At 48.0% G+C, this 23,992-nt stretch overlaps 1 protein-coding gene across 4 annotated transcripts in view; it reads left to right on the top strand.

The window, feature by feature from the left end:
- Window positions 1–4,851: 4,851 nt before the first annotated feature.
- Window positions 4,852–23,992, top strand: part of Trio (trio Rho guanine nucleotide exchange factor) — a 295,435-nt gene continuing 276,294 nt past the window's right edge. For 3 of the 4 annotated variants that reach the window (XR_015662892.1, XM_087621836.1, XM_087621837.1), the window contains exon 1: window positions 4,852–5,456. Coding sequence is in view for 3 of the 4 variants with exons in the window: in XM_087621836.1 (XP_087477962.1) it covers window positions 5,300–5,456 (157 nt within the window). In the remaining variant the exon portion in view is untranslated. 4 annotated transcript variants of the gene reach the window in all.

The following is a 23,992-nucleotide window of genomic DNA, read 5'->3' as shown; positions in this document are numbered from 1 at the left end:
ATAGGAGAGTCTTAGTTAGCAATGCTTGCTACACAAGCATGCGGGGGGGGGGGGGGGGGGCAGGAGTTCAGATCTTTAGCACCTACATAAGAAAAGCCACTCACGGGGCTGGGGATTTAGCTCAGTGGTAGAGCGCTTACCTAGGAAGCGCAAGGCCCTGGGTTCGGTCCCCAGCTCCGGAAAAAAAAGAACCAAAAAAAAAAAAAAAAAAAGAAAAGCCACTCACTTGATGATTTTGTATCTCTAATCCCAGCACCAAGGAAGTGGACACAGGGAGATATCTGGAGCTCACTGGGCAGCTAGTCTGGCTGAATTAGTGATCTCTAGGTTCAATGAGAGACTGTTGCAAATGTATGGTGGGGGATGATAGGTCACAGGTCGATGAAGACACCAACATTAATGTCTGAACTTCATATACGTGTGTGCATAGCACAACATCCACTCACCCACACCCACACATGAACTCTGGTTGGCCTAGTAGGTAAGTGGAGGCTAGGTGGCATACAATTCAACGCCAGACATATTAGCCACTTGACCATGACAGGGTCCTCATTTTCTTGTGTTACAAGCATTCATCTTCTTGCTCCATGAACTCTGCTTCATAGTCATGCTATGGGCCCTTCACCAATATGCTGGTGTCCTAAAGGTTGGACACAAAAGACAAAGAGCACACGGATGATAAATCTTCCCTTTTTTGCTTGTAGCTCATAGGGATCAGTACTCAGTCACATGGACACTGGAGTTGGGAAACACAGGTTTCTAGTGGGGCTTGATGCCTACCAAGGAGAGCTGCACTATCCCTGTTGCCCTTGCACCGTCTACCACAGCTCACGTTGTGCATTTTGTCTCCTGTCTTCGGGCCTCATAGAGCTCCAGGTACACAAGAAGCACACTGGCATCTGCATGCTAATTGCAAAGAATTATTTCATCTCCTAGGCAAGACGCTGAAGACGCAACTTGGAAACCACACAATTAAATGCCCAAATGACTGATGGGCAATTCAGAGCAGGGAGAGATCAACCCGAGCTATGCAGGAGCTTCATGAAAGCGGATGAAACTGGAGCCGGATTTTGAAGGTTGGGTAGGATCAACAGCAGCTGTCGTGAAACCCTGTTTAGATCTCCCTGCACATGCTCAGATGTCAGGGACAGCCTGCATGTGGGTACCATACTCACAAAAAGTCTCTTTCATTCCCTTCTTGGAATGAGTACCTGAGAGAAAAATTGGCCAGAGTTTCTATCCCTAGAATAGAGATCTTTTCTTGCCAAATACACACCAGCCATTCCCTGCCCATTCCAAACCCCCCAATGCTTGGAGCAGTAATGTGACTTCCTTGTATTTCCCTTAAGGCCATCTCCCAGCACCCTGAATTTGCCCCACCCAGAAACCTTCCAACCGGAGTTAGCCTTTTCCAGCTGTCACTTCCCAGGTTCAGCACCAACACACTGTCATCTGCCTGTGGCTGCATGATGCCATCTAACGTGTCTTTCTCCTCCAAAACATCTTCACTTCCCTTCAACGTTTAAACTTCTCTCCACAATTTTAATTTGACAGAAGGGATGGGACAGTACATTTACCAGTCAAAGGTGGGTATTATTACGGGAAGGACACAAAGAAAAATGTGAACACTTGGCTTTGAGTTCTAAGAGACACTTTTAGAATCCCTGGTAGAGAGAACTGAAAAGAAAAGTTTGTTGGACACTAAAAGCTGAGTCTTGAAGAATAGAAAGCTAATAGACAAGGAAGAACGAACAGTAAAACTGGAGATCAAGAAGGGTAAATAACTCTTTCATGAAGTTTTGGGGTAGAGATGGGTAGCATTAAATCTTAAAGTGGGCCTCTCAGAAATCCTCTGTCAGGAAGCCTTGAGGATCTAAGACTGTGACTGCCTTTCTCTGGGTTTGGGTTGGGACTGTGCACCACAGTGAGCAGCTGAGTATTTTCCCTGATGGCTGCCAGCCCACCCGAGTTCCCATGGATGGGTAAGGCACAACAGTAAGGACTGGCCTCAGCAATGCCCACAATCTGGCCTCAGCAATGTCTACAATCTGGCCTCAACGATGCCAGCAATCTAGGCAGGATGTCCAGGTACAGGAACAGACATGCCAGCATGATTCCTCACGTTCAGGGACAGGGTACAATATTTCCGTTTCCACGCTGAAGCCTCTGGGAGCTTGGCTAGGTAAGGGAGAGAAAGAAGGTATAGATAGGAATTAAGAGAAAAAGTAGAGAAGCATTGCCAATACACTTGTGAGCTGGAGGGCCATGAGATGGTGGACTTGCTGACTGGAATTACTCTGTTTTGTAAGAGACTGCTCGTCTGATTAAAAACAAGCTTGAACCACACTTTGTATCTTAAAATGAGATTGACATTTACTAAAAAGGTGTGGAGAATGCTCCCATGAACCCCAGCTCCATTTTTTTTCACTCACTGTGGGTTTGGTATTATTGATAATAACCCAACATCTCATTCAGATTTACTCACTTTAAATCTCAGGAAGTTTTTGAGACCCATCAAGACCACCGCCCTGAGCTGAGTGTGGTGGCATCCAACTGATCCCTTCATACTTACACACCTAGTAAAGGTGCTTGGGAGGTCCATGTAAGAGAACGGAGAGTTCAAGGCCAGCTTGGGTCAAAGATGGAAAACCCGTCACAGAACAAAACGACACCATCAAACCACTATGCTGCATTGAGTTCTAATACCGTCTAGGGATTCTCGCCGCTGTCTCTGACCATTTGCTTTTTCTTGTCTTTGGTGGCCTTGAAAGTTTGGGAGCGTGCTGATGAGGTGTTTTAGAGAAAGTACCTCATTCATGGACATTGGACTTCATTTAGGGCTAGGAGTTTTGGAGAGGAAGCTCTGGGAGGAAAACTGCCATCCTTATCATATCTAATACACAGTCAAGGTGGCTTACTGATTCTTATGTTCACCTTGGTCAACGGGCTGGGCCAAGGTAATGGTTTCTCTGTTAGAAGTTCCTTACCAGTTTTTTTGTTTTGTTTTGTTTTGTTTCCTCTTTGGAAAGTACTGTGTGCAGCCTGTATTTTGGGAGAGGGGAGTTCTGCTCTGTCTCCTTCAGGGCAGTCTCTATGTAGATTACTTATACATCTTCTGCACTTCTTGTCTCTTCTGCCCCATTTGCTTATTCACTTACATCAGTATGGACTCAAAAATATTAATTAATTAATTTATTTGTTGCTCACAATCAAACAGCGCTATATTTTCTTACTGAAATTGTTCTGGCTTTGGCCATGAGGAGCTCTTTCGACTGTTTCCCATGTGTCCTGGACAATTTTTATCTGTGCTGGCTATTCTCTTGGAAAGCCATGTCCTTACCTTCTGGTACAACAGGGTGCTCATGTGAAATATTTTCTGTCCCACTACCAGAATCACCCCTTTCCCCAAAGAGCCTGAGTTGCTTTAATTGGAGGAAAGTATTCAAAACAAGAGCTGAGGGCCATAGAAATGTTCCATCTATGGTAAAGTGCTTGCTCTGCAAGCGTGGGAACCTGAATTCAGATTGTCTGTCTTCCCAGTGAAAAGCTAGGTACAGTAGTTTGTGCCTCTGTAATTTCAGCACTAGGGAGGCAGAGACAGGAGGACCCTTTGGTATTGCTAGTCAACTGTCTAATTAACCAGGGAGCTCCAGATTCAGTGAGAGACTCTGCTTCAAAAGAGAAGGTGAGGAGAGAGTGACTGAGTTAGACACTAGACACCTATCTTTGTATTCTCATGAACACAGACACAAGTGCCAATAGGCACACATGTGCACGCGTGCCTGTGCATGCACAGGCAAAAGAGAGGCAGAGAGATCTAAATGCTAGGTGTGTGGGCTGTTGCAAAAATGTTTCCAGGACCAATTAATTTACAGGGCAAGAAGATACAGGCACGTGTACTATCATGCTATCTCAAATATATTCATACTGCTGTAGTTCTTTACACACACCTATAGCAAGGTGAACACAAGTTCCTACGGATGTCTCCAGCCTTCATCCTGAACGAAACTAAGGCCCCTAAACCTACTTCCCTTGTTTGTCTGAGACTCCCAAGGGAAAAAGATCTGGTGGCCACTTAATCATCGTTCTCCCGTTAAACATAGGTAGTGGTGTACTTTGATGGAATTTGTTGATCTGTCTTCTCAGGCATTTGATCTTCAATTATCCTGTGCCCATTCTTTCACTGCACTCATCTTGCAGCCGTGACATAAAGCAGAATTTGGTATTCCACACAGTTGATTTAACGTACATTTTCTTTAAGGTTCCCTTTCTTCTGGTCTCCCCTGCCTCCATCATCTTTCCAATACATCTGAGCAGCGTGAGGACCCAGCATGATTGGGAGATGGGGATTCCCCGCAAACACGCCCCCCCCCCCGCTTTTTACATACAAGGAGACGGTAGACTAGAGCAGATAATCTGTTTTCATTGCCTCTCTGCTCATTCAACAATTATCTAGCTCCTTCTACATGCCAGTGCCAGCGCTGCTCCTGCAAGGGCCACACCAGCTCTGTGCCCTTGTCACTCGGCTCCACGGGTGACATAAATAATAATGAAAGCGGTCCAGCATTAGGGCTGCTTGCAGTGCAGGCGCGAGAATCCTGGCAGGGGGCGCAGTGCCGGCCTGGAAGGCCAGTGTGGGTCGGTCACACTTGTTCCTGCTCCTCCCAGGTTTGGAGCAGCCCTGGAGGAGGAGACCTGGCCAGCTCCACGTTTCTGCAGCCACTCCATTCCGCCCTCAGGGCTCCCAGGCGCGGCCCCGCCCCTCCATGATCCCGCCCACAACAGGCACCGCCCACCAGCCGAGCCCACGCTCCGGCCCCTAACGAAGCTCTCCGGAAATTCCCGAAGCCCCTCTTTTTCCTTCCTCTCCTTTCCCTGCTCTCCCTTTCCTTTCACCCGGACTCCCTCGGCCGTGATTTCTCCCTCCCCCTCCTTCCTTCCCCATCGGAAAGCAAGATGGAGGCTCGCTGCTGCCGCCGGCGTCCGTGATCGCGGAGCTTCTCCAGCCCCGGCCCCCGCCCTCGCGTGTCCGCGCCGCTGCCCGCGCCCCGGCCGGCCACACAGAGGCCGTGGCTCCGCGCGCCCGCCCCGCGCCAGGCTCGCGGTTCCCGGGCGGTGTCCTCGTCTATGTGGGCGCGCTCCTCGGGCCGAGCCGCCGCCGCCCGCCGCCCCGGGGCTGTGCGTCCGCGCGCCGGGCGCGGGCAGCTGGGTGTTCGGCGCCGTCAGGCCAGGCGCGGGCGGCTGGGTGCGCGGAGCTAGGGGCGCGGGGCCTGAGGCGGGCTCGTCCGCCGCCGAAGCCATGAGCGGCAGCAGCGGCGGTGCCACCGCCCCGGCCGCGTCCTCCGGCCCGGCGGCGGCGGCCAGCGCGGCGGGCTCCGGCTGCGGGGGCGGCGCCGGCGAGGGTGCCGAGGAGGCCGCCAAGGACCTGGCCGACATCGCGGCCTTCTTTCGATCCGGTGAGTACCGCGGTTGCCCCACGCGCTCCGCCGGCCCGGCGCGCCCCGATCTCCGGCCCGGTACAGCCCTGCGCGCTCTCGTCCCCGTCGCCGCATCGGGGCTCTGCGATCCACTCCGGCGTGTCAGGTTACCCACGCCGCCCGTGTGCTGCAGCTGGTCCCGGGCGCCTTCACTCGCTTTCCCGGCACTCGCCCCTCGTGCCAGGCTAGACACCCCTCGGTCTCCCGCTGCAGCGACCACGGCCCCGCGTGTAGGGGCGCCGGCTCTTTGTTTCTTGCTGGAGGGCCGAGGAGGCGGCGGCGGGGACGGCGTGGGCGGAGGCCGGTGTCCCGGAGGACGAGCTCACCGGGACTGGGGACAGCAGCTCTGCCCTGTGATAGCTTTTGGGCCGCTGATAGCTGGACCCCCGACCTCATTATCAGCGAGTGTCCTGGCTCCGGTCTTCTAGCCTGTCATCCAGCCTTGGCGGTACAGTTCTGTGAAACCGGGCAGCCATCGCACCTTAGCCCAGGAACCGAGGAAGGTGGCTGAGCTGAGGCGGCGGTCAGGTCCAGCCATTGTCTCTTGGGGGAGGCCAGGGAAGGACATCTGGGACCGTGGTGGTTCTAGGGAGAGGCGTGGGACTAGGGCTGGCGAGCACTGCGTGGGTGGCGTGGACCTGGAGGCAGCTCGGGGCAGCTCGGGGTCCGCTCTGGCGAGCAGGAGGTGGCCGAGGAGGAGGCTAGCCCGGAGCCCAGCGGTCGGGAGGGGCGCTGGTGTGCGGCGCAGGGGGCGTGACGGGGCGTCCCGGGGACCCCGGTAACGGCACCTCCTCCAAGCCCGGCCCGGCCCAGATCCCGCGCGAGCCCGGCTAGCGTCCGCACGTCCCTGCGTGCCGTCCGGTTTGCTTGCGCGCCCGGGAGGCGGCGGAGGGCAGCGGCGGCGGTCGGGGGCCTGCAGCTCGGGGAGCAGTCCCTGGCGGGCCAGGCTTGGGAGTGAGGATGCAGGCTCCGCGCTGGAGAGCCGGAGAGGGCGGCCCAGGTCAGGCACCGGAGGGGCGGGCGGGCCAGGGAGGGCGCGGGGAAGCTGCCCGCCTCCGGGAGGACGACTGGGAGAGCCTCGGGGTCTAGCGAGCGGCCTGCACCCGGGTGAGCGCGGGAGGCTGACAGCTCAGGTTCTCTCTAGCCTCTTTCAAAGTCAGCTCCCTAACTGGGAGAGATCAGGACTGCAGTCTGGGTCATTAGGAGCTAGCAATTGAAGCGACCGGCCTTGGGCGAGGCAGATAACTTCTAGACCGTTAGACACCTGGTTTAGTTCTGTCTTCTTGATCATTGTCTGGAAGGGTTAGTTTTGATTTGTCTTTACCGATTGGTTATGACTAGAAGTGACACATTCCGTCTCTACGGTGTCAACTTGGGTTTCGTGTGCTCTCTCTAGTACTTCATCTCCCGTGAGGTCCTTGCAGAAATGCGCTGAGGTTTAGAAAAACATCAACTCCTTCAAATGAAAGCTTTAACAGTTTTTTTAAAATGTATTATTTATTTTTTTGGTGTGTGACTGGCTGGATAGAGGAGAACTGAGCTTCCTCCATGGCCAAAACCCATCATTCTTTCTTTTACCTATCACCTGTGACAGAATAAATGGTTTTGTGTAGAGCTCATCTTCATGATATTAGAGAAAGGTTCTTGTGCCCAAGAGATGGATTTTTTCCCCACTCATGTTTTAATGTTCAGGAATGACTTGTTTTCAAGATTCTCCAAAGACATGCTGGTCTTGTTTGCCTCTCTTCCTACTGTTCCTAATGTTCCGTAGTCCTGGGTTGCTCGTTCATTTTAGAGTTCCTGTCCAGATAAAAGCCCCTTACTTCTTTATTTCCTTTATTCTACCTCCAAAGTGACTTGACAAGCTTTTTTTTTAGTTGACCGACTGATGGTCAGGAGCCAGCGCCGATTTTCAGGTGGTCTTAGAACTGTCCCATCCCAAGGGCAGTGTGCTGGACCCTTTTTAGTTAGTCTCCACTTCAGGCAGCTCCGAATCCTGCCCCAGATCTCAGTGGTTGGCGTCTAGGCCGTTTGTGTCTAGTAGAGGATAGATACAAAGGGGCGGGTAAGTTTGAAGCCCAGGCATGGTGGTTTTAAGGGTGGCCTTGGTTGGAGACCTCATGGAATAGAGTCAGGTAGGATTCCTCCAGGAAAGATTTGATTGACTGTGAATAATGAGGAGAATGAGTTGTAAGATCCATCTCTTCAGTCTTCAAGATGTGCAAACAGGGAAAATCCCTCCCATGGACTGGGAGGCACAGGTTAGGGTGTGAACATTCTCCAGGGTATCCGAGCCTGGCTCTCCTCCAGAGCACTTTGTATCTCTCACCTCTACCTTATCAGCCCTGCAGGTGAGGTCGCTTGGTCCCCTTTTCTGTTTATTCCTTTCTTGCTTCTTTATTAGGCTTTATTTTTGTAGTCAGAAACCAAAAACTGGTGCCCGTGGTTGGAGGAAGGGGAAAAGATATCAGCTCAACAGAACTTTTTAACAGAGCCCCTCAAAAGTAGAGTGAGCTACTATGTCACTTCTCCCCATCGGTGGAGGTGTGAGTTCCGCAGAGGCTGCCACCTGCCAGCATTCAAAGGTGGGTGCTGGGGACTGGATGTCTATCCTGGAGGGGGGAGGAGATAGCCCTTGAGGAATGCTCCTTTCTTCACTTCTGGACTTTGTAGTTCCTTCGGGGCTGTGAGTATCTACACATTGTTTTTCAGCTCTCTTTGAACCCAGGGCATCTTTCCCTCTTTATCCAACCACGGGTACCACCTTCAGTCCACGGCTCCAAAAAAGCTTAATAACGAAGCAAGAAAGGAATAAACAGAAAAGGGGACCAAGTCACCCAGCACCCAGCCCACTTAAGACTTTCCTCACTTCTGCTGCTGTTTTCTTTCTCCACTAAATACTTTATTAGTGGAAATTCCTTATTCATTTTGGTAATCCTGATCAACAATTCTTAGGTGTGCTATAGATTGGTGCTGAAGTGGGTTGAGTAGGCAGCCAGCAAGGTTTTTTTGTTTGTTGTTTTTGTTTTGGTTTGTTTTGGTTTTTTGGTCTGTAGAATTTGAATTTCAATTTTCTTTATCCAGAATGGAACACTGAAGGAGATAAGGAAAATTTCAAAACCAAACACCAAAACCTAGAGCTGCTGCAGAGTGGAGCCGGACCAACCTTTTACAGATGAGGAGTCAGGCATACAGGGAGCTCGTGTGGCTTTCTCCCAGAGTGCAACTGGGTAGAGATGGGATCAGGGCCGAGAAGCCTGATAGGACCCCGGTGCTCCTTCCCGGATGCCTCTCACGGCCAGGATGCTGCTTACATTAGTCCTCCCCGCCCCTGGGACCAATCACTTTTATTGCCAATCTATTTTGGGTCTCTGTCCTTGTTGGCAATAAATCATCCTTTCAGAGCTCCGTATTTAACCTTGCAAGACTGTGTGCATGGGGGGGGGGGCGCTTACATAAATGCATTATTTTTAACCTGCCTGGCATGCTTCGGTTGGCGTTAAATGAACGTGTGTGGAGAACAAAGGTTTGTGGTTCTTCTGAAGCCACCACGCTTACGAAGACTTACGAAGTCTTGTCCTGGATGCATCTCTGCAGCCCCTCGCTTTCTGAGGACAACATGATTTCTGAGGACAACATGAGCGTGTCACCTTGTGAGGGAACAGCATGCATGCTTTCTGTGCGTCGACGCGGTGGCTTCCGTACGGAGTATGACGAAGCTTTTCTTTTTTCTTTTTTTTTCCTTTTCTTTTTTTCGGAGCTGGGGATCGAACCCAGGGCCTTGCGCTTGCTAGGCAAGCGCTCTACCACTGAGCTAAATCCCCAACCCCACGAAGCTTTTCTTTACATGTATATTCTCTTAGGTCCAGTTTAGGGGTGAGCTCTGGTCATTCAAGTCCTAAGCAGTGATTATGTTCTGAAGTAGGTCCCTGGTACCCTCAGGATTTTGAAAAAGAAAGCTTGGGGGGAAAATGTTATGTGCTAGTGTGTGTTGTTGTGGTGTGGCTAGCTGGGCTGTTTCAGGGGAAAGTAAGGAATCTCAAAAAAAAAATCATGACACGAAAGCAGTAAAATCATCACTGACAGCGGCCTTCCACCGAGAAGTCAAACCCAATTACTGAGGTGGGATATTATTGCACCGTTCCCCCCCCCCCATTTGCAATTTAACTAAGAGTCAAGTGAAAATTTAGCTGGTGCTCTTTTAACTCTTTGAGCTTTCCACCAGGAGTTTTAAATGAAGTCAGTGGCGATGTTCAAAGTGGAGGGCGTATGTATTAATTATGATTTTTACAGGTACGGTTAACAAAATACAGTTAAGGTAGTCTTACAAAGATTATTTAAATGTTACGTTGGATTTGGATAGCGGGGAGCGAGAGGTAACGTTTGAAGTTATTGACCCACTTAAATAAGCCACAGCTGATACTTTGCTTGCTTACTTTATTCCTGCACTGGAGGAAATAAAATCTTAATCTCATATTCTTGGCAGAGTTCCAGAGGAAAGTCCAATTCTTAATCAATGACCACACTTACCTAGAACAATCACTCATGTCGATAGGAGCGAGCCGTGTTATCCTATAAAAAGGGGTAACGGTGACCTTGCCATCCTTCATCATTCCACAGTGGGGGTGGTCTCTGCTACCTTGAGTGCATTATCTTGACAGGACGGCGGGCAGACAGGCCCTGCGTGTGCAGTGAAGAAAGACCGCACTTGAGTAGCAGTCCCCCTGCATTCCTGTGGAAGGTCTCTGCTGCTTGAGTGTCCTTTCCCTCCTTCCCGCTCCTCCTGTCCTTTGGTGAGCTGGCAGGTGACGAGCCATCTGCCTGGAGGACAGGTGTGCTTTGTCCCTTCACTTTATCTCATCTGACAGTTGCAGCTGGAGAGAGACTGCACACTCTCCATTCCTTTCAGAGTTCTCGGAGGAGCTGTTCACCCCGAGCAGTAGTACAGGAGTGACCATGGGGAGCTTTCCTGTGACCACTGCAGAGCTGGCTGGCTGCTTTATCGCATTTTGGCGTCCTCACCTGTGTCTCTGAATTGGTGATAAAAAGCAGCCTAAGGCTGTGTGGGGGGACGCCATTCAGGCCTTGCTGTGTGACTGTCACCTCTGTTTTCTGTCCCTGAGTTTTCCTGATCTCTGGTGTTAGGTCCTCCTTCCTTAAAGTAACCTTGTCTTAACCAGCACTCCACCAAACCCCTTCTTTACTTCAGCTCCCAGCCAGCTCAGGGAGACCAGTATCTCTGAGAGGCTGGCCTAACGTTGCCATGTTACTAGGGCTCACACGCAGACCTTCTTGTTTATGGGAAATCTTCCTCTTAACATTTACGGTTAGTTTGTAAATGTTCAGTTTGAATTCTTAGTCAATAGTAGAAACATTGACTTGCCTTCATAATTGTGTGTTTGGCTTTAATTTGCCCTTGCTATTCCCTCTCCATGTAAGGAAGCTTCTTGAGAGCCAAATAAGGAGGCTGTCTTTCTTGGGAAAGTTTATTATGCGCATGTCACAGGTTAAGGAGCTGGGGAGAGGCTCACTTGGGGTGCAGTGAGCAGAGCTGCAGGAAGAGGGTGGCCTCTGGAATCTGTCTCTCTCCTGAGACTTTGCCCCCTGTGGAGTGTTTAGTTTGATGGCCACATGTGCTATGGAGGCCAAAGATCTTTTGTTGATAAATGTACTTGACTTTTAGCTTACTAGCCACGTGTCTATGATTCTCTTAGAAAGGGATTTCAAAGTCACCTATAGACAAGTATGATGTATTAAAAATATCACCCAATTTTTTTTCTCAGAAAATAAAAGTTCCTTCCTGGGTTGGCTTGGGTGGCTTGGGGAAGCCATCTGCATGTAAATAATAGGTAAGATCTGCTTAAAGCACAGCTCACCAGTATTGCAATACTGACAGCTCCGATTGCTGCTGCTCCCCGGTTTTCCCACTCTTCTGACTTTTGCTGCAGCGCCTCGGTACTCCTGGCATTGAAGAGGCTTTCTAGGGATTTGGAGATGGGCTGCCCCTGTCTTCCTGTTTATAGATCATCCACTTTGCAGCAACCTGTCTCACATTCTGATGAGAAGGGGAAGATGGTTGGTGGAAATCCACAAGATTTTAGGCCAACTCTTCTTGGTAATTCTGGTTTAGGGGATACAGAATTATATGGTCACTGTTCGTGAAGAGAGGGAACCTCAGATGAGGTCCCCCCACCCCCAGTGTGTGTGTGTGTGTGTGTGTGAGAGAGAGAGAGAGAGAGAGAGAGAGAGAGAGAGAGAGAGAGAGAAACAGAGACAGAGACAGAGAAAGTGATCCCCAACTATACCTATTATTCTGAATACCACACAAGAGTCATTAACAGCAGCCTTGCCCTCCAGGAAGGCTTGCAGTCTGTCAGTATTCTCAGTCCCTGGCCACTTGATGCTGTGATTTGCCAGGTCCTGTGTAAGATGTCGCATGTGCTTTTTCTCTTTTAAACTCAGATCTCCTCTTCAGCATGTGGTGTGGTTCTGGGTTACAGATGACTCTCTCCACTTCTTCTGCCCTAGTTCTCGATATAAAAACACTTGTTCCCTCTATCTTCCCAACCTCTGTTGGGAGAGTAAAAGGGCCTCACTCTCTACAGCATCCTGTAAAGTCTGGATTGTCATCTAAAATGTATAAGTAGATTCTTTTTTTTTTTGGTTCTTTTTTTCGGAGCTGGGGAGCTGGGGACCGAACCCAGGGCCTTGTGCTTCCTAGGCAAGCGCTCTACCACTGAGCTAAATCCCCAACCCCGTATAAATAGATTTTTGGTGTTGATGGTCAAAGCTATTATTCAACAGTGTATTACCAAATAAAAGTTGAGTGAAAGGTTCCAGGATACAGCAAGCATTTCCCCCTGTTGGTTTGGACTCTGTTATTTAGTTTCTGTGTCTCTTTCTTACCTAATTATATCACATGCTACTTTTACACAAATAACACAAGTAGCCCCACATTTCCAAGTGAGGTGTGATGACCGTCTTCTTTCACTTGACTCACATCTGTGGCAGACTACAGGAAGCCTTGATTGAAGAATTGTTCCCATGTCTTTGGCTGTCTGGACTGGGTGAAAGTGCTGGGAAATGTGTGCGGCTATAAAGGCAATGTTGGCAGGATGGGCGGGGCAGGGCCGGGCAGGGCGAGCTAGTCAGGGAGGGGATTCCTTATAGCATCATCATGTGATGATACATTGTAATGAGTCCTAGGGCTTCCTTCCTAACTTAGGGAAAGAACGAGAGGGGCGGGGAAGGCAGAGGACTGGGGAAATCTTCTGAAGTGGTGGTTTTCCTAACTGGCCATGGGCGTCCTGGCTTGTCTGTGCTTCTGTTTTCTTCTCTCTGCTCCATCCTTTGCCGTTTGTTTCTCATGCTGTGTACAAGTAGACTGTGTTGAGAGATGGTGGTAGGGGGGAAAGGTCGTTTGTTCCTTCTGGTTACCTGTGGGATGTGGGTTCAGCAGCCTCACTTCATCTGCGGAATATCAATTCTGACAATTAAAAGAACAGAATTGGGTGGATGTTTAGTCTGAAATTGGGGGTTACTTCTGAACCATTATTACATTAAGAGTGACCAAGGTAATAGAAAGGACAGGTCCGTATCTGTTTATTTGAATTGTAGCTTCCCTGTTATTTTTGCCTCTTCAGAGTTCTTAGTGGGCTGTGCCTTAATTGTTAAATATGGTAACTTTATATTACTCGGAAGGGGAAGAAACTCATTTGAGAAGTCAGAACTCATACTCTGCAGAGAAGAAGGCTTTCTTAGATTTGCTACTTGTTACCATTTCACTGTTTGCTTTGTCTGTCTCTGTCTGGATTTGGATACATCATTTCCCTTTGGATTCTGAACCCTTTGAGAGTAAATGGTAGATGTGATGAAGCCCATTGCCTGTAAATCCCCAGTTTTCAACCTCTGGGTCCTGACGCCGTTTGGGGGGCTATATCAGATATCCTGCATATCAGACTTTGATATTATGATCCATAACAGCAAAATTATAGTTATGAAGTAGCAACAAATAATTTTATGGTTGGGGGATCACCACAGCATGAGGAACTGTATTAAAGGGTCACAGCATTAGGAAGCTTGAGAACCACTGCTCTAAATGGTTCCATATGTTTTTCTAAGAGCAAGAAAATGTCCTGACATAATGATGAATATCAGGGAGTTATTGATACTTTTTTTTTGGAGACAGGATCTCACTAAGTAACCTGGGTAGGCCCTGAATTTGTGGTCTTCTTGCTTTGGCCTCACTAGTGTTGGGAGTATAGGCTTGTAGCACCATACTTTGTGAGTACAATACCCTCATATAAATCTCCCAATTTAATACAGTTTAGTCTGTTGACAAAAGATACTTTTAACAATTAAGAAAATGATGGCCCGTGATCGTTTTAGGATCACATATTGTATTTAGTTTTTATAGCTGTTTGGATGCTTTTAATGAGAACATCTCCTTAGTTTGTCTTCTCTGTTACCTTGGTGTTTTTGAATATTTGTATTGATGACCATCTGCCGGTTTGAGATGTATGATTCCTCATTAGGTTCAGGCTATGGAGTTTTTGTCAGGAGGGCTTCCTGTAACAACACGTCCAGGAGTAACCCCACTGCATCTAGCTTCCCCACTGCATCCTGCTGCTCCACTGTGCTGCCCTCTGCATCCAGCTGTTCTACTTCATCCAGCTGCTCCACTGTGCCGCCCTCTGCACCCAGCTGCTCCACTGCCATCTGACTGCATCATTGCCATCCGGCTGCCCACTGTATCCAGCTGCCAACTGCCATCCAGCTACCCATTGCCATCCAGCTGCCCCAGTGTGGTAGTGTCACTTTTATCATGTAGTTCAGGTACTGACCACAGTTCTCTTTCCCCTTGTAATAATTACTTAGCATTTCCTGGGGAGATAATGTGAGGCTGTGCCAAACCCTCTCTCTTTGCCTCTTTTCATTGGTTAGTTGTGGCGTCTCTTGAAGATCGTCGTCTGAATTACTTATTACCTGATGCTTTGCTAACAATGTCCTCCTCTGTTGTTTCTTCCACCACGGGAAGGCGTTTTCCGTCTGCGCACCTTACATGTGTGCTGAGCATGACCTCACGAATGGCTCCCTGTGCGTCTGTTAGTTACAGCCTTGCTGCCATTATCTCGAAGCTCAAATTGTCCACAATTTGAGTTGCAGCTTCAGACTGGCTCCTTTAGTGACCTGTCTCCATCATTTTATTTTATTCTCCGCACTTGCTCACTTCGTGACACAGTAAACAGATCAAGGATTGTCTTATTTTTCCCTTGCCCTAGCCCAGGGATCAGCTATTACTGGTTCATTTTAGGAGAATGGACACTAAGTGTGCTCATTGCCTGCAGAACCTCTTGGTGGACTGAGCTCATGATTGTGTGTATAAATACTGCATAACCGACACACACTTAACGTAATTACACAGTTGCATTCATCCTCAGCTCGCTTTCTTCACCCAACTGAAAGAAAAACCATGTGTGCTTCTCAGGCCTCCAGCTCCCTGGGTGCTTCTTACTGGCTCCATGTTTGTGACTCTGGGACAGTGAAGAGTCTGGCTTCCCTTTCCTCTCATGCAGGAAGCCATATCAGAGTGCTTGCCTCTACCAACTTGGTAGACAAATGTTCATCTTAAAGTTGGAAGTGTCAGTCCCAGTTCTGGTCAGCTTTTGTTCCACACAGAGCCTGGTTGGGTAGTCATCCAAACAGATACGCCATGTCGTTCAGCCCCAGAGGTTGCCAGACTGCACCCGCAGTTCGCTTACCCATGCTGCTGCAGCACCAAGTTTAAAATATAAGAAGTCTTCAAGAGGGAAAGAGATAAGTTTCTAATAGATGTGGTTTATTAACATGATCAAAGTTTATCATCTTCATCTCATAGTACGTTAGTTACCAGAGAGAAGAACTAAGAAGGAAGATGTTACATCGGTCAGGATACCTGATGGGATGACTGTCTGTCAGGATACCTGATGAGCTATCCATGTAGGAGATGCTGTGAAAATGGCTGTAAGCTGGATGAGGCTGGATTGGGACCATCTGGTCTCAGGACTTCTTGAAGTAAGGAGCCATGGCTTGAAGGTGTTGCTTGATGCCTTCCCTTGACTTTGCCCAGAGAATCCAGTGTTGCTGCTGGTTTGGTGTGGGCCTGTAGGAAAGATGTGAGTATGTGTGCGTGCATGTGCACACATGCCTTGAGCTCTAGAAATCAAAAAAACAGTGGGTGAGATTTTTGTGTTACTGGCAGAATATTTGCTCTTCTGGTATTGCCTATTTATTTGTTTATGCATTAAATCATAATGTGGAATTTTGGTTTCTGATTTTGGAAGATAACGCTTAATTTTATATATTGTGTTTTGCACTTTCTACAAATATTCTCATTCTTGTTAAATTGTAATCAGTACTTCCTGAAATCCTTCATGTGGCTAAAACATTTTGTCACAAGGGGATGGTGGTTTCCTAACACTTTGAGAGAGGTATTTTGATAGTTAAGAGAGTTGGAGAGGAGAAGGCCATGCCAGACACTGTTGGCAAAGGTCTTTGGAGAGGATGGAAGTGTTTTGGAGTTAGAGACTGGTCATCACTTCACAGTAGCGTGAAGACATACATGAAAACTACTAACTGTCCTTTTTAAATGAGAGGAATTTTATAATGCCTGAATTACAAACCAGTGAAAGAAAGGGGACATTGATGGTAGAATCTCAGATGTCTTCAGTTTTGTGATGTTTTCTGTGGTCCCCTTCAAGGAAGGCAAGAAGCGATGTGTTTATAAAAAGATAAAGAGAGTGAGGATTATGTTCTATAGAGCTGTGGTGAAAGGGGGTGCCTCAGCGGCCGATGCTGAGACATCCCTTACCCCCAAGGGACCAGCCACTCGAGGGTATAGTATACAATAGAGTTTATTCAGGGCATGGGGAGGGGAGTTAAGAGTGTAGTAGGGGTAGAGAAAGGCAGAGAGAGAGAGAGAGAGAGAGAGAGAGAGAGAGAGAGAGAGAGAGAGAGAGAGAGACACAGACAGAGAGAGACAGAGGTAGAGAAATAGAGGCCGGCTAGGAGCATGTGGAGAGAAGTGGGGAGGGGAATGGAGAGAGAGGGGGCAAAGGGGAAAGAGGGTAAGAGCAAGAGAGCAAGGAAACAAGGGAGCACGAGAGTGAGGAGGTGCCAGGTAACTGTGAGGGTGGAGCTTAGACAGATTGCTAACAATGAGAATCTAGTTTGGCAGGAGGAGCCTGGAGTTCAGAGTTCTTTTCACAACCCTTGGAACAGGCCTGAGGTTACTGAGGGAAGAGCAGCTTCTAGGGAAGGTAGGCCAGAGGCCAGAGGAAAGCAGCATTTTCCTGGTGATCAGGCCCAGGAATGGGGGTCACTATTTGGTGGGAGGTAACGGGGCTGATCTGATCTTTGGTTGCAGTGTGGTAGCATATTTAGAATTTTGTTTTGTTTTGTTTTGTTTTTGTGTTTTTGACACAGGGTTTTTCTGTGTAGTCCTGGTTGTTCTGGAACTCACTCTGTAGACCAAGCTGGCCTCCAACTCAGAGATTCATCTGACTCTGCCTCCTGAGGGCTGGGATTAAAGTTGTGTGATGCATCAATACTGCTGGGCTCACATTTAGATTTTTGTAGGCCATCTTGGATTAACTTTTAGCAAGTTTCAAATGAAATGAATTGAGTTTCTTTCCTACTGGTGGTCTCAGACCGGTGAGTTGGTTATGGGGTAGGGAAGGGCATAGCTGATTATGGGCAGACCAGTCATGGTCAGCTTTCCTGCAGAGTTCTAGGGGAGTTGACAGAAGCAGCTTCCTGGTGTGTTCCTTCCTGCATGAACTATCACACAGCCAGCGCTTTCCCCTAGTGTGGCTTGCGTACTGCACAGTGGTGTTCCCTTTGTTCACTAGTGAGGGTCAAGATATGGAGTATTTGGTTAGATTCCAAAACAGAAACAATTTGTGGAATGGCATGCTGTGCACGCAGGCACACACACACACACACACACACACACACACACACACACACACACACACACACAAGTGTGCACACACACTTAGAGGCAAGACTTTTCCTCGTACTTGCTGTGGAGTTCAGCAGAGACTCCCATACAGTATTTTTTCAGAAGGAAGACAGGGTTTGTGAGGCTTTGACACTGCTCTGGGGCATAGTTCCTGAGAGAAGTGAACCTTCAAAACTTTGCAGCGTTCTGAAGTTCTCTGTTCTGGTGTATACACCAGATGCACATATAGCAGGTTGGAGGACATCCCCTGAACAGAGCCTCTTAGCACAGTGCCTCCTGTTGGGCAGTGACCTTCTTGGGACATGTGCTCTGTCATCTTCGTTCCAAATGCCTAGCTTAGCATCAGTTAGCACTTGAAGTGGTTTTCATCTTCAAAGGACTTTATGGGCATTATTTAATATACACGACACTGTAATGAATGAGCTGTTTATCCCTTGAGTAGCATCAGTATGCCGGGTGCCATACAGCTGGAGAAGACAAAAATAATGTTCTGTCCGGCGGGAGTTTATAGTCCAAAGAGACAAGATGATTAGGCAGGTTCTCTTCTGGCCTCCTTTTAAACTGTGCTGGGGAATAATGTGAAAAGTTAAAATTAAAGAGATGATCAGCGAGCACGGGCTATGTGATTGAAATTGCCCTCAAGGTGAAAATGAATTTTGGGATGCTCTTAAAAAGACATAGCGCATTAGGTCTCGTTTCTCACACATCCGTTGGTAGACATGGTGTCTTCCTCAGCTCTAGGCGAGGGCGGCACTGTAGACCACACAGACTTGGTCTCAGCCCTTGCCCGTCATCCCAAATGCCCACTTCGGAATGCTGCTTTACAGTGGAGATCACATGTGAGGGCTACTGGGTTTCAAGCTGCAGACCTGATCAGGGGAAACTACTCCGTTGTTTGCTTCCTTCTCTTGAGCTTCGAACCTTGCCTTTGGGAAGCTGCGCTTGTCCTTCCTGTGTCTGCTTCCTGTGTGGCGTCTGTGTACAGCTAACTTTCTGCTGGTTCCTCTAGGATGTAATTATCCCTTCCCTTGTGAGTGTGAGCTGCTGGGACCTCAGGCCTCCTGTAGCTCCCAGGAGAAGCATGGTGAGCAACTGTTGACTTATACCCAGGTTTCCTTAACCCAGACCAGCACAGTCCCCTGGACTTTATTTTTAAGACAATGATGTCTTCATCAGATACAGAGTTCTAAGATGATGCCCTGGAGTCCATATTTTGAAAAAGCCTCAAGGTAATCCAGATGTACATGTAGGCAGGTCCTCTAAGGCATAACTCAGATAGTTGTGGGTTGTGGGGAGCTCCCCATCCAGTTATGCTGTGCTAAAGAAACATCTGAGGCCAATGCTTATCGGGAAAGTGTGTCAATTTACCTCACGGTTTCAGAGACTGGAAGTTCAGGCTCTGGAAAGGGCCCCTGGCAGTCCCACATCTTGGTGGGTGCATGATGATGAGAGTACCTGCAGACAGTGGAAACCTCACTGCAGGATAGGAAGACAGAGTGAGTCAAGGGTCAGGCTCATTCTGGACCACTACTTGTTCCCCAAAAACTAGCTCAGGGTCTCAGGAGAACTACTTGAATCCCTTAGGGCAGAACCTCTAGTGAACTGGGGACTTCTCAATGGGCCCCACCTCTTAAGGATCTGTCACTTCCCAGTGTGACTACACTGAGGACCAAGGCACTGGCTGGTATGTATCTGTTAGAGACAACACATATCGCCCTCTAGCTGGGACCACAGCCAGTATTGAATAAGGCATGTTAAGTGCAGTTTGTAGAGTCCTTCCATTAGCGTACCTGGAGCAAACGAAGAGCATGAGTGGAGCCATCTACGAGGCATACAGGCTCTGTGAAGGAGAGGACACAGTTGGGCCCCCAACTAAGGAAGTGACAGCGTTGCCATAGAGATGGTGCACAGTACTGAGGAGATTGGAGTGATCACATCGTAACAGATGGCTCGTCATCTACATTCTCCCAGCCCATAGCCTTTCTACTGATACGCCGAGTTCTGCAATTGCCAGCTCTTTGTTTTCACTGGAGAGCTGACAGAGTTCACATCAAAATCAGAAATGGGTGGTATATGCCATAGACACAGTTACAAGTGGTGGTGATGTAGGGTGGGGAGAATTTGAGGCATCTAGGAATGGCCTCTTTAACTCCGCCCTTAGAACACATATATAATTTGTATTTTTTTACTTTCCACTTTGTAAGTTCTACGTCTCTTAGTATTATTTTTGTGATGCTGAAGAATTAAGCCCAGGATCTTGTGCAAGCCTCCCGCCACCGAGCTCCATCTCGGACCCTTCACTTATTATTTTGACAGTGTCAGTCAGGCGTGGAGGTGCACAGACACCATGTATGTATGTATGTATGTATGTATGTATGTATGTATGTATTGTGTATGTATTGTGTATGTATGTATTGTGTATGTATGTATTGTGCATGTATGTATTATGTATGTATGTATTGTGCATGTATGTATTATGTATGTATGTACGCATGCATGTATGTATGAATTATGTATGTATGTATGTATGTATGTATTATGTGTGTATTATGTATGTATGTATGCATGCATGTATGTATGAATTATGTATGTATGTATGCATGCATGTATGTATGAATTATGTATGTATGTATGTATTATGTATGTATTATGTGTGTATTATGTATGTATGTATTATGTATGTATTGTATATGTATTATGTATGTACGTATTATGTATGTATTATGTGTGTATGCATGATGTATGTATGTATTATGTATGTACATCTGATCAATGTGTATGTGGATTTTGTTTGTAAGGTAAGGTAAGGCCTCAGTGTGTAGCTTTAGTTACCTGCCTTGAAACCATCCTCCTGTCTCAGTCTCCCAAGTGCTGGCCTTCTAGAACACTGTTGGCTTCTGAACAACCACTGGCCAGCCAGGGAGAATTTTATCTCCTGGTGTGACAGAAATGTGTCGTAAGACGTTTGTTGGTAAAAGAATACCATAGGACCGTCTCAGGTTTGGGCAGTGCGTTTACTTCCATAGTGTTTTCATACATGGTCAGCTGAGTAGAGGGTATTTTTGGGTGAGGCGGTCTCTGAGGCTTTTACATTATCTTTTTGTCCTCAAGTGATGTGCACCTTTAGAAGATTGTACCTCTCCTTAGGAACAATGGTCTTTCTGAGGGAGCCTTACAGAGAGCTGGCAGCTTACACAGACACTCCATGCAGCCTGTTGCTTTTCCACTTCACCATGACTACAGAGAGCATCTGGAGAGGTGCTGAAAACACACCACATGAAGGAAATAATAATTACATCGATGTCACTTAAGAAAGCATTGTGTCTGAAGCCCTGGTTGTTGTTAATACAGTTGTAGAGTCTTATGTGCCGGAAGTATTTGCAGGCTTTCCTCTGTTCATTTTCACGAGTTCCACTCTGTGTCATACCAACAGTTACCACAGTAGGGACGGACAAGGACCTTTGCAGTCTCCAGCCTTCCCGCATTGCCTGTGTATGCCTCTGGGTGCTTGTTGATGGCTTCTCTGCCCACAGAAGGACCTGTTGCTTATACATACCGTTTCTCAGCTGTTAGCTTCCCATCTTCTTAGCAGACTCACAGGCCAGTTAGCTTGCCTCTGTTGGGTATAGTAACTCTCTACGGTGACTCATTCAAGTGACTTACGTCTTTTGACACCTTTATGTCAGTGGTAGATGGTTTTAAAGCATTATCACATGTCTCCAAGTGTCTGAGTGTATTGCTCAGTCCTGAACTGGCTCGCATGTAGGAAGCCCTAGGTTTGAAACCTAGCACTACATAAAACCAGGGTTCAAGACTAGCCTGGGCTAAATGAAACAACAGATACTGCCACTGCCACTGCCACCCACCGCCACCGCCTCCACCACTACCACCAAACCTGTCTGGAAGCCGTCTTAAGATAGGCTCAGCATTGGAGTAGGGAAGTGTGGAACAAGCCACAGTTTCTTGGGGGAATTGGCCAGACCACGTGGCAAGGTTGGCTCATCTGCCTGACAGCTTTGCTGTTGCAGAAGGATTTAGTGCCAGTCAGAATGAGGTAGAAGGAAGTTGTCCAGATGTTTAGATGCCTGAGTTGAGAGGCCATTTGTTGTTGTCAAGTTTATGGCTTTGTGTCTAGCTTTTTCTAAGAGTGCTTCAGGAACAGTCAAACCTGCCTCTCAGGCAACAAGGTCACCTTTGCTCATCCTGTTGGCCGGCTGGTGTTGATAGGACTTACCTTTCCCCCTCGTCATTTCCTTGGTTGTCAGCTACTCTACATGAGAAATCCACGTAAGGGCTCCGTATCCTGAAACAAAGGTGTCCGTGTGCGTGTTGAGTGACTTAGAAAATACCAGCAGCATGTAAGGATTGTGGACAGGCGCACACTGCCACAGGATGGATGGCTTTTCCCTGGTGGACTGTCCATATTGCAGGAGTGAGGGCCTCTGGTTCCCAGGAAACAAAGGACTGTCGAAGAAAAGTGGTTGCTGTCCACCACCTTGCTGCCCTCGTTAGCCTAGCCTTCCTTTTACTTTTCCTGTTGTTGTCTACCATTCTTTCTCAGGCTCAGAGTTTCACCAACTTTTCAAAGAAATTTTCCTCATTCAAGAGAGTGATTCACCCTCATGTCTCCCTCCCTGCCTCAGCCCTTCCGAAATAGCCTCCTCTGCCCAGCAGTAAGGTTTCCCAGAGGCCCAGGCCCTGTGAATCCTGTCCAAAAACCCTCCTTGAGGTTGTGTTGACTCTTCCTCATGGTGACATTCTTAGGCCTGTGTCTGGGCTCTCTGCCTCCAGAGAGAGCAACCAGGGACTGCTGGGATTGTGCACTTGTCTCGCTCTAGCTCACCGAATGTCACTTTTCCCAAGGTGGACCCTTTATTTTTATTTTCTTATAGTGCTTCCTTTCTTCTGTAGTTGCTTCTCTCTTTGACCTTGTTAGGGCAACTGCTCTACTCATGGCAAGTTGCAGAAACATAGAGGCAGAACTAGGAATTTTTTCTGGGGCAGGAATTTAGGAGAGAGACCTGTAGAGCAGTGATTCGAAACCCGTGGGTCACGACTCCCACAGGGGCCATGTGTCAGATCTCCTGCATATTTACATTACGGTGCATAACAGTAGCAAGATTACAGTTATGAAGTAGCAGTGAAATATTTTTATGGTTGGGGTCACCACAATGGGAAGGACTGTTTTAAAGGATCACAACGTTAGGAAGGCTGAGAAACTGGGGGAGAGGCGCCCCCTTCCTCCTCTGCTCAGGGCCTTTTCCTCTCTCGTTTCCCTCCTCCTGCCTTTACTCTTGTGCCTTGTCACTCGGCAGTCAGTCACCTGACTGATTCTGTTTGAATCTAACCCCTTTAACCAGTTTTATATAGTTTAAAATTTGCATGTATGATGATCCTGGTAAACTTGGCTTAGTGAATAAAACTGACAGTCATTTCTTTGGAGTAATTTAGTCCCCTTTGTTATTTATTTATTTCCTGAAAATAGTTTTGACTCACCTCTTCTCTAGCACACATAATTTCCCCCTGATATTTTATCTCCAAACTGTAATTGTCATTGAGCTCGAATCTCCTCTCATTTGTGCCCCTTGTGCTTGGGACACAGTTGGTGCTTGTCACGTCTGTTAAGCGAATGAGCAAGGAGTGCTGTATCCCAGTCTTGGGGACCAGTTTCCTTCCTGTCTTGGGAGTCAGGTGTTCAGTGGTGACTACTGAGTCAGCAGACTTGGGCAGAAGTCCCAGACATTTTATGGTATAATGTCCTCACTAATAAAAAAATGTTTGTGGGAGTGGGAAGAAGGGGGGGGGGAGAGAAAGAGAGAGAGAGAGAGAGCGAGAGCGAGAGCGAGAGAGAGAGAGAGAGAGAGAGAGAGAGAGAGAGAGCGAGAGCGCATGTTCTGGCAGATGAGGGGTGCAGGGGAGGCAGCCCAGGAAAGACTGGTGAAGGAACGTCCCCTGCTTGATTGGCAGGTGCAGTGTGGACCTGTTGGCCTTTGATGGCTGATCCCCAGATGTCTCAGTCACAGTAAGTTGAGTGTGAAGAAGCCTCCACTGCCAGGTCTCCTTGAAGCCTTGAGATCGTGTTGCCTGTGGAAGTATTTTTAGTATCCATGTCTTAGTGGTAACACAGCAGACCGGTAACTTTAGGGTGCACTGGGGAGACTCCCTTGGCTCTTTGAGAATATTTGTATGGGAGTATGTTCCATACGCCAGCCGAGGGTGTTCCAGGCCCTGCTCTGTCCTCCCCTTCTTTGCACTTCACTTCCATTTCTGGGACTTTGCCCCACTCCTCCTGTCTCCCTTGAGGCTTTATTTATGTCAGCCTGAGAGCAGGCCACAGGGTCCTTTAAAGTGATGCACGCAGATATCAGGCCAACCCAGTTTTTTTTTTTTTTTAATAAGTAGGTCATGTTGTTTCTACTAAGTAGGATTTTAAGAACACCTTAAAGAAAAAGTATTTTTAGGAGGGATGACAAGCATCTAGTTTCAGTCTGGTTGATGGAGCTTGTGGGGAGCA

The sequence above is a fragment of the Rattus norvegicus genome, chromosome 2, assembly GCF_021556685.1.
Source record: "Rattus norvegicus strain SHRSP/BbbUtx chromosome 2, alternate assembly SHRSP_T2T, whole genome shotgun sequence".
NCBI lineage: Eukaryota > Metazoa > Chordata > Mammalia > Rodentia > Muridae > Rattus > Rattus norvegicus.
This window is presented reverse-complemented; position numbering and strand designations above follow the sequence as displayed.